The sequence below is a fragment of the Ctenocephalides felis genome, unplaced genomic scaffold (genome assembly GCF_003426905.1).
Source record: "Ctenocephalides felis isolate EL2017-DRISC unplaced genomic scaffold, ASM342690v1 CF-g0.4_SCAFFOLD_01170, whole genome shotgun sequence".
Taxonomy (NCBI): Eukaryota; Metazoa; Arthropoda; class Insecta; order Siphonaptera; family Pulicidae; genus Ctenocephalides; species Ctenocephalides felis.
In genome coordinates this window covers 81,544,948-81,556,644 of record NW_020537324.1, presented here as the reverse complement: position 1 = coordinate 81,556,644, position 11,697 = coordinate 81,544,948, and the positions used below count along the sequence as shown (strand labels likewise).

General features: G+C 25.3%; 1 protein-coding gene across 1 annotated transcript; it reads right to left on the bottom strand.

The window, feature by feature from the left end:
* Positions 1–2,625: 2,625 nt before the first annotated feature.
* Positions 2,626–5,456, bottom strand: LOC113367771 (dnaJ homolog subfamily C member 11-like). Its single transcript, XM_026609350.1, has 3 exons — positions 5,263–5,456; positions 4,523–4,694; positions 2,626–2,831 (listed from the first exon to the last, which is right to left on the bottom strand). The coding sequence occupies exons 1-3, from the start codon at positions 5,329–5,331 to the stop codon at positions 2,626–2,628; spliced, it is 447 nt and encodes a 148-aa protein (XP_026465135.1). The 5' UTR covers positions 5,332–5,456.
* Between the last annotated feature and the right edge of the window lie 6,241 nt (positions 5,457–11,697).

Here is an 11,697-nt window from a genome sequence, read left to right as displayed (position 1 = left end):
CAAACAAAAAATTTCTTCAACTCTCTCACGAAACCATCTGGCGGCGAAACGGAGTTCGTCGGGTTTGCTAGTATATATATATACAGGGCCGGTCCTGCCTTGCATGCGATGCATGCAAAAAATGCGAGCGCACGCCTTAAGGGGCGCCAAAACGAGTTTCGGAAATTAAATTTATAATATAATATTTATATTTTTTTATATAAAATCTAGAATTATTTATTTAAAATCTAGAATACTTAATAAATATATAAATTATAATAACTAAGAATACGGAGACATAAAAAGCATATTTATTTTGCAATGTGATATTAGTAGAAACAATTAACCGATTCTGCAAATTAGTAAATATCAGCTCTGTTTATTGCTTAATCTACTTATTCAATTTTTTCTTTGTTTGTAGTTACCGTGGAATCGAAAAAGAAATTATCTAGTGTTCAATCCCATAAGAAAAGATTAAATTAATTGTCGGGCATTATTGACGAAAAATTGCGAGCTGATTTAGTTGAATCGGAACTTGTTAAAAAATATAAACAAATTATAAAAAATGAGGGGTCAGTGCTCAGAAAATGATTTGTTTATTCCGGGAAATTGAATTGTAACTTTTGCTTTTGTTGCAAATGTTTCGCATCTGTTGAACTTTGAATGTTGAAGACATGTGTGGAACAAATATGAAAAATGAAAGCAAAATTTACTTTGGAACGAAAATCTTAAGGCTTGTTTTATACCTAGTGGTGTCCATACTCTAAATTTAATAATTATTAACTATACAGAAATCACACATATCAAATATAATAAGTTTTTTTTTCAATATTGTTCAAGAAATATGTGATTTCTTTGCATTTTTTACTGATTTTTGAACAATACTTCTAAAATACGTTAAAAATTTAACTTTAAAACAACAAACTGATACTGTGGATATGACGGCTCTTACGATATCAATAAGGAGAAGTTTACGACGCAATTTTGGATATTGTAAATGATGAAAAATTAAATTAAATTAAAATTAAAAAAATCCAACATGAAATACGAGTGTTATGTTTGAAAATTAAATTCTTGTTTTTTTAACTTCCCTTAGGGTAAGTTATTGTAATCGTCTAAAAATCGAAATTGAAAATTTTTACATTTCTCGACGTTTTAAAGGTTTCTGAACATTTTGGCATAATTTGAAAAAAAGGATGTGTGTGTGTGTATATATATGTATGGATACAAATTTTCGCCCACGTTTTCGGGCGTACGGATCAACCGATTTGAATGGTTTAAAAAACATTCGATTCCTATTGATAAGGAGATGCGCTGATTAGTTTTTGGTAGAGGCAGGTCCAGCAGGTACGGAGATAACGAGTGAAGAGTGCAAAAAATAGAAATCGAGTTTTTGAGAGAACGGAGCATCCGATTTAAATGATCTAAAAAACATTCAAATAGTAATGATTGGGAGAAGGGGTTATTAGTTTTTCGCAAAGGCAGGCCCAGCCATTTCGGAGATACAGAGCTAAATGTACAAAAAATGGCAGTTTTTGAGAGAACTAAGCGTCCGATTCAATTGATTCAAAGAACTTTCTGCTTGTCTTAACAAAATAATTGATTTTGGAAAAAAAATTTTTGTTTCATTTTTTTTTTTTTTTTTTTAAATTTTTTGTATATCGAAAATAATTCAGAATTTATTTTTAATTCTGACTATAGTTCTAATATACTTTAAACAAATAATTTGAACTTTGTAATTCAGTTTATATAATTCTTATAAATATTAGACAATGTTACAATATTTATAATAATCTATTTGAAAACATTCAATATTCCTCGAACATTTCGTTACGGTACGGAAAGTTCCAGCAATTTGCCTTAAGGCGCGATGCCACCCACCCCACTAGTTAAATATTAATATTGCACATACGTTAAAAATAATTGAAAATTTCAAAATACTTTATAATCAACCCCCGAATCGCCTCGATTTTCTAAATAAATTTAAAATCAGTATATTTTATACGCTTTTAGATTATATCTAATTTTTTGTGCATTAAATCCAGAATAAATAAAAATTAATCAATTTATTTCACTTAATATTTTTGTTGAATTAAAGTTATAGAATTTAAGAAATGCATTTCAGAAATAGTATTTATTATTTTGAGATCAAGATTTTTATATCAAAATAATAAATATTATTTCTGAAATGCATTTCTTAAATTTTATAACTTTAATCTAACAAAAATATTAATTCTTTTACTATGATAGTCGAACTTACATCCTTAACCAATTTACGACATATTGAATATTACTAAAATGTAAAATTCTGACAGGGATTGTTTTATTTATTGATATCGATAATAATAAATAAATTTAACATCAATATATTTTATACCATTCTAGATTATATCTAATTTTTTTGTACTAAATCCAGAATAATTAAAAATTAATTTATAAAAAATATGTCAATATTTATATAATTTTAATGATAAATTGTTAAAACGATGAAAATTAGTAGGAGGGGGGGGGGCGCTAAAAAAAAGTTGCATGCGGGCGCTAAGGACCCCAGGACCGGCCCTGTATATATATATATATATATATATATATATATATATATTAATATATATTAAAATATTCTATTCATGCTGAATATTTACTCATTACTCACTCCAGCTCATATTCGTCTACATAAGTTGTGAACAACTCAGTAGCGTTAACATTTAGGGTAACATTTCCTCGAGGGTTTGTACGTTGCTGTAACCTCCTTTCAGCCCTTTCCCGTGCCAGCCTTTCGTACTCTTCGCGAATTTCTGCCGGAGTCCTTGTTCGACTTACGATTTCCCATCCGTCTGTTTGTAAACCTTTTATACCTGGAAAAGATAAAAATAAATGAATTAGTGGTGTACGGAATCGTGCCTTAAGGTAAATTGCTGGAACTTACAGTACTATGATTTGAAATTTTTTAAAGCTTTAAAATTTTGAAAACATTAGATTTTTTTGAAGTTTTTGAATGTTTTTGAACATTTTTTATTTTTTGAGAATTTTGAAAAAAATTCGACTTTTTTGAAGAATATTAGATTTTTTAGACAATCTTGAATTTTTTTCAACTTTTATTTTTTGAAATTGAAATTTTGAAAAAAAAATTCGACTTTTTTTGAAATTTTGAAGACATTTTTGAAATCATAAATCATGAATTTTTGAAGAAAAAAACGACTTTTTTTAATATTGTGAGAAATACTGAATAATTTTGAGGATTCTGAATTTTGTGGAACACTTTGTATTTTTAAAAAATTTTGAAAAAATCGCAAAAATCGACATTTTTGATAAATTGTAAATTTTTTGGCTTTTTCTTATCATTTATTTTAATAAAAATCAACATTTTTGATAAATTGTAATTTTTTTTTGAAAATCTTGAAATTTTTAAAATATTTCTGTATTGAAAATTTTGAAAAAATTCGACTTCTTTGAAAAATTATGAATTTTTGACAAAGAACGATTTTTTTGAAAATTTTGAATTCTTTTGAAGATTCTGAATTTTTTATTTTTTGAAAATTTTGAAAAATGGACTTTTGGATAAATCGTGAAATTTTGAAGAAAAAACGACATTTTTGAAAATTTTGAATTATTTTGAAGAATCTGTGTTTTTTAAAACCTCTTGTATTTTTTTGAAATTTTTGAAAAATTGCAAAATTCCAATTGAAAAAAAACTACTTTTTGGAAACTAATTTTTTGGAAGATTCTGAAATTTTTGGAACATTTTGTATTTCTTGAAATTTTGAAAAAATGGCAAAATTCCAAATAAAAAAAATCTAATTTTTTAAATTAATCAAACTTTTACAAATTCTGAAAAACTTCAAATTTTGTAAAAAATCGACTTTTTGAAAGTACAGCACATATTTTTTTTTATATCATGAAGTTCAAGCAACAAAGCAAAATTCCACTTACAACTAGTTTAAATTGTGTTTTATAAAAAATCAACTTTTTGCGAATTGTGAAAACCTTTTTTGAAGAAAATCGACATTTTTGAAAAATTGTATGTATTATTTTTAGGTTTATATTTTTTTATATCAGAAGTTTGTGCAACTTTAAATTGTAATTCATAATTTTTTTGGAAAAATCATGCAATATTTATGTTTTCATTTATTTATTATAAAACTATCAAGTATTTCACCATTTCACAATCCTGATTTCTTTATCTTTGCTGGAACTTGCCTACACACTTTAGTATACTTGTTTTAAAGGAGAACCTTTCAAAGTTAAATTTAAACGTTATTAAGTTCATAGTTTAACAAAAAGTCTTAATTCTAGAAAATTTGGAACAATTCTGTTAATATTTCAGACTATGTACCTATAAACTATAGACCATACCTAGAAATATTATTCACGGTTGCAATTCCAAAGTTTAGACAAACAAAATTAATACCACAATAACCAAAAAATGCTAGGTTCTACTTAGAAGCTCATAACTAAATGGAATAATTATTTTTTAAGTTTTCTTGACGTTGAGTTCTGGGACACCTTGTATATATACTAATAATACGACATTATATATTTTTCCTACCTAAAGAATCATATATAGCTCGTTTATGAGGATTCGACAGCACTTCATAAGCCTGTTTCGTCCTGTTGAACATAATTTCAGCCTTTTCTTTTTGAACTGCATCTTGATGTTTGTCCGGATGGAATAGTCGACTGAAATTCCTATATGCACTATTTATTTCTTCTGGGGTAGCCTGGGTAAAAAAAAATATATTCAGACTTATATAAGGAGTAAAATGTGGACACAGTATAATATATATATATTCTATAATATATATATACATATATATATACATATATGTATATATATATTATATATATATATATATATGTATATATATAAATATTTATTTGGTTACATTTAAGTTAACCGAAGACTACATCGACAGTTACAAACTGCATTATCAATATCAAATTTTAAATAAAAAGTAAGTAGACTTGCTGGTTAAATTTTAATAACATTTTTGCAACATATATATTATAATTTTAATTAAATGCAAAAGAAAAATGTGTGTCACAACAATGTTTTCTGCACCTGTCTACAAATTTCAATATGAAAAAAAGTGAGGTTATGTACTAAGAAAAATCGATTCATAAACTAAAATCCACATCCACACACATAATTTAAACAAAAATAAAACCAAAATTTAATCACTATTCATATAAATAAAATTTAAATTACATTTTCTTTGAATTTTAAATCAAATTACCAAAACCTCATGCAGAAAAGATTGTGCAACAGTCCATTAAATTTCTACTTACTGTCTTCGGTATATTTAGAAACGAGTAATAATTTTCTTCAAAGGAATTATCATCAGCATCTTCATCCATTGTATATAGTTTTATTTAAACTAATTTAATAAATTTTCATCTATTTCTAATTAATTTTATGTACAACATAACCTATACATTATATTTTAGCAATCACTCAAGTGCATGTAGACGTCAAATGAGAACTGTCATTTATGCATTTTGGAAATAATTAAAAAATAAATTTATTAATATATGATGGTAAATTGTTGTACAAAATATACTATGCATAATAAAGAACTATATAAAAATTAATATAAAGTTTATTTTATCATTTTATTAGTCCAAAAAAAATGATGTAATTTTGACACATTTTTAGGTTTGTCAAGTTGACTTTCATGACCGTTATAATTTGAATTTGAATTTGGATACTGATTTGAAAATTAAATAGATAAAGCAATATGATTTATAATGAAATACAGTTATTTTTATATTAAATATACAATTTTTTATGTTTTTGTATATATTTTGCATTTATGTCTTTAAATATTATACATTTATTAATATTTTTCAGACTATTATTAAAACAATCATAATAAAATGCAAAATGGTGAAAGTATAATTATAAGATATTATATTAGATTGATCCTTAATATGGACATTTTCAAATTTCTTTGATCCCAAGGGCTCAAATGCTTCCAAATTAATTTAAAAAAATTCTCCATAAGTTTTAGCTCTTAATATTAACATTTAGATAGTCCACAATTTAATTAAAAGTTTTGTAATATCCATTATTAAGTAAATTCTTGCGCCAACTGTGACAGCATTTGAAACTGAAAATTATGACACTTAAAAATATTTATAAACACTTAACCTCTAATTAAATCCATGTTGGCTGTTTCATATATTTATTCTTATATTATTATATATTTATTCATCATTATTCATTTATATATATTTATTCATTATGACATCAAAAATAATTTTTAAGCAAAATCTTTATTTAATTGATGATGTAGACACTCAAATTATCAGTAATAAATTGCCATCAAAATTACAAGTCTGCTATCACAGATGGCGCAAGAATTTACTTAATAATAATTATACGAAACTTTTAATTGAATCGCGGACTATCTGAATGTTGATATTAAGAGCTAAAATTTTTAGAGGGTTTTTATTTATTAATTTGGAAGCATTTGAGCCCTTGGGAGCAAAGAAATTCGAAAATGTCCATATCAAGGACCACCCTAATATATATATGTATATATAATTATAAAAGCCAAAAGAAAAATAAATAAAAACAATTTATAATAACTTGATAATCAATTCTTCAAATTGTAATTTATGCCATTAACTTTTGATTTATGCAATAATATATGCTTAATATATATTTTTTCCAATTTCGCTTTATAGATTTTTTAATACAATTTATTTTAAAATAATTATTTAAATAAAATAACATGTACTTTATTTTCATCAAATTAATTATTCTTATATATTATATTAGGTTGAAAAATTCTGTAAGTCTAACAATCAATAAAAGAACTTTGCAAAATATTCAAAACACATTTGTTTCATTTATTTTTATAAAAATATTATGGCTTTAAATTTTAAATTAAGTATTCACATTTTAAATTATGTAATAAATTTGAAAATTCGTTGAATTCTAGATAGTTTATAACTATTTCAAGTAGATTATAAATAGGTTCAAAATTGAATCTTATTAGATCCCAACCAGACCCTAAAGAGATTCTAACAAGATTTTTAGCAGATTTATACCAAATTTCCATTACATTCTTATCAAAATCATTTTTGGCGGAATTTTTATTAGATACTAGTTTCTCACAAAATTCTTAACACATTCTCATAAGGTTCATACCAGATTTCAATAGAACCCTTACTTATAAGTTTTTTTTACCAGAATCTTACTAGATTTGTGTCGAATTCATATTAGATTCTAGCCAGGATGTTATTAAATTCGCATTAGATTTTTACCAGCTAGTTGGTTCCATTATATTTCCTTCAGATTTTCACCAGAAATTTATAAGATCCGTACTGGATTCTAAATCGATTCTGTAAATTTCTTGTTAAATTAGATTCTTGTCAGATTCTCATAAAAATTATATTAATATTGTCCATTCTTTATTTTTTCCTAGTAATAGTAATATTGTTCAATTAAGTAATATATATATATATATATATATATATATATTTTAATATTCTGTAATTTGAATATAATGAATTATCAATAATAATATTAATTATTCTGGTTATTTAATTATATATAAACCTTTTAATTACCAGAATCTGATTAGATTTTTAACACAACCATATCAGATTTTTAGAAGAATATAAATTCTTACCAGAAACTTCATTCTTACCAGAATTTTGATTTTTACCAGAATATTACACTTGCCCACCAAAATATGATTTCTTATTAGATTCTTATTTAATTCTTACTAGATTCAAATTCTTATTCTGATTAAGTGCTTCTCACCAAAATCTTATTGAATTCTTGCCAGAAATTTGTTAGATTCATACTCAATTCATACAATTCTCGTAGAATAAGTTATTGCAATGGGCTGAAAATAGAAAATGAAAATTTTTGCATATCTTTACGTTTCAGAGGTTTCTGAACATTTAGCATACCTAAAAAAAAATGAATGAGTGTGTGTGTGTGTATGTGTGGATACAAATTTTGTCGACGTTTTCGGGCGCACGATCAATCGACTTGATTGGTTCAAAAAGCATTCGATTCCTATTGATAAGGAGACGTGCTGATTAGTTTCAGGCAAAGGCAGGTCCAGCCGTTACAGAGATACGGAGCAAAGAGTGCAGAAAATTTAAATCAAATTTTTGAGAGAACGGAGTATATTTGAATGATCTAAAAAACATTCAGTTCATAATGATTGGGAGAAGTGTTTATTAGTTTTTCGCAAAGACAGGCCCAGCCATTTCAAAGATACAGAGCTAAATATGTAAAAATGGCAGTTTTTGAGAGAACTAAGCGTCCGATTTGAATGATTCAAAGAACTTCCTGCTTGTTTTAACAAAATAATTGATTTTGAAAAAAAAATTGTTTCAAAATTTTTTTGTATATCGAAAATAATTCAGATTTCATTTTTAACTCTGACTAAAGTTCTAATATACTTTAAACAAATATTTTCAACTTTGCAATTCAGCTTATATAATTCTTATAAATATTAGACATGTTACAGTATTTATAACAATCTATATGAAAACATTTAATACTTTTCGAACATTTCGTTACGGTACGGGAAGTTCCAGCAATTTGCCCTAAAGCACGATGCCACCCACCCCACTAGATTTGATTTTTGGATGATTACAATAACTTACCCTACAGGAAGTTAATTATTACCTTCTAATACATTTCTGAACAAAACTCAAACATCAAACAGTACAATTTGCATTACAATGCATCCAATATATGTAAATCTGTAAATTTATTTATTCATTCTGTAAGCTATTAATGTTGTTTTTGTTCTGAATACAACTTGTATTAAGTTTATTAAATTCTAGGCCATCGATATTTAATTAATTCGATAGTTCAAAATACCAATTACAAATTCAAATATTTTGCAGACAAAATGAGGAATTACAAGTCTAACATCAGAAATTTGAAATTCAATATGTTGAATGCACTTTTGTAATAAATAAATGGTAATTATTCTTTTTAGCTACGTAGTTTAAGATATATATTACACAAAAATATAACAGACAATATTATAAACTATTTTAAAAGTGGTAAACAAAATAATATAATAAGTACAAAGCATTTTTTTAATATAACTATTTATCCAGACTTGTAAGTAATTCATATAATATATTTCTGCAATAATGTATCAAAACTAAAAAAATATTTTTATCATCTTGTTTATAAAATAAGTTGGTTTACACAAAAACTTTAGTTTTAGTAATTCACCCTCAGTGCATGTGTTAACAACAAATATTAATTAAAATTTTCTCTATTGATCATTTTTTTTAATTTTTATTTAAAATTTATTACATTTTCACTTTACACGTGTCCCGGTACAAATTTAATCAAATAATAATTAAATGAAGTTCTGTAAAAAACTGTTAGCATAATTATATTGTTGTAAAATTTTCCAAAATTTTTTGACAAACATCATTTGAATACAAAAACTTTTATTATTTTCTTACTTTTTTAGAAACAATGAATGCGCTTTTTATGTAAAGTGGCGGGAAAATTTGAGACTGATTTAATTAAATGAATTAGAGCATTGCAGAACATTTTGAAATTAAAGTAATAATAAAAAAATATCACGAATTTATAATTTTTGTAAATAGAAAAATTAATTATGAAAGTTTGTAGGTAAAATTGTTTACAACAAAATTGCTAACAAATAAATGGGATAATACTAATATTTTGCAAAAGTTATCAATTATTCAAGTGATTTGTAAAAATTCTACAGGACGCACCGTTTGTACTACAACCTTGTAATTTAAATATGTCATAACTAAATATGTCTATTATAATAACAAATACTAAAATTGATAACTTTGTTCCAATGACAAAAAATATTTACGATTTTTTGAACAAAGTGCTTCAAATACTCCAAGCCACAAATGATGTACAAATTAATATGGGAAGAATTTTTGTATTTTGAAAAAATTCTACAAGCCGCACCATTTGTACTACAATCTTGTAATTTAAATATGTTATAACTGAATATGTCTATAATAACAACAAATACTAAAATCGATGACTTTGTTCCAGTGACAAAAAATATTTAGGATTTTTCAACAAAGTACTTCCAAGTCTTCATTTACACATGATAAGACTAAGTTTTAATTTTTAATTTCAAAATATTCTACAGGTCGCACCGTTTGTACTACAACCTTGTAATTTAAATATATTATGACTAAATATGTCTATTATAATAACAAATACTAAACTCGATGACTTTGTTTTAGTGACAAAAAATATTTACAATTTTTTGAACAAAGTACTCCAAATACTACAAGCCTCATATGATGTTCTATGTTTTTATTAAAAAAATTCTACAGGTCGCACCGTTTGTATTACAACCTTGTAATTTGAATATATTATAACTAAATATGTCTATAATAATAACAAATACTAAATTCGATGACTTTGTTTTAGTGGCAAAAAATATTTACGATTTTTTGCACAAAGTACTTGAAATACCACAAGTCACATATGATGTACTATGTTTTTATTCAAAAAATTCTACAGGCCGCACCGTTTGTATTATAACCTTGTAATTTAAATATGTTATAACAAAATATGTCTATTATAACAACAAATACTAAAATTAATGATGCTTTCTTTATATCATGTTATATCCTTAATATTTTGAACAAGGTGAAACTTGAAGATTGATTTGATTTAATAAATTTTACAGGGCGCACCGTTTGTACTATAACCTTATAATTTAACTATAACATACTCTATAAGATCTATTTTAAATACAAATATTAAAATTGATGATTTGTTTTTTGCATCACAAGATATCACCAATGATTTGAATCAAAAACCCTTAACTTTGGATAAAATGCTTTTGTTAAATAAATTCTACAGGTCGCACCGTTTGTACTACAATCTTGTAATTTAACTATAACATAGTTTATTAAGTCTATTATAAATACAAATATTAAAATTGATGATCCCATGCTTGCATCACGAGATATCATCGATGAATTGAACAAAGTACATCAAAATTTTGAGGTACTCGTGGGACAAAGTATAAATACATACGCTTTGCCTTTACTTCATTTGTAGTTGTTCGCCCTGTCCATAGAGTGCGCCACTAACTGTAGCACGTAAATTTACCCTTGGGTTTAAATTCTAGATAAGTTTTATAAAAGTATCTAATATACAAAAGATAAACCTGGTTAACTAGAATAAATAATGTTTTTTTTTTAGTTTTTTTTATTTCCCGAGGCCCGTTCCCCGGCCACCTCTGTTTCTCTTCTGACAAAAGTTGTTTTTGTAGTATGAGTCGATTTCGAAACGTTTGCATTTTTTTATAAATTCTACGGAAAAGATCACAATCAGTTTAAAGTTTAAAGTTATCGAAAGCAGTGACCCCGTCCTTCCTTAAAACACCAAAAATAAAAATGAATTTAACAATACCGGAATTTTATAAGGACAAAGTTGTATTTATAACTGGAGGAAGCGGTGAGTTGGAAGGATTTATAATAAATTAAATATTATATTATTCGAATATTTGTAATAAATCAAATTTCTAGTAATTCATGTACCGTATACATCTATTTATGTAAATTTGTAAAAAGAAAACTTTGAAGTACTTTGTTCAGAAAATCGCAAATATCATTTGACACTAGAAAAATTCCAAATTTTTGACATGTGTTTTTATAATGAATACATTTACTAATAATATTTATAAAAATGAAAGTTCTAGTGCAGAATTACGTCTTCAA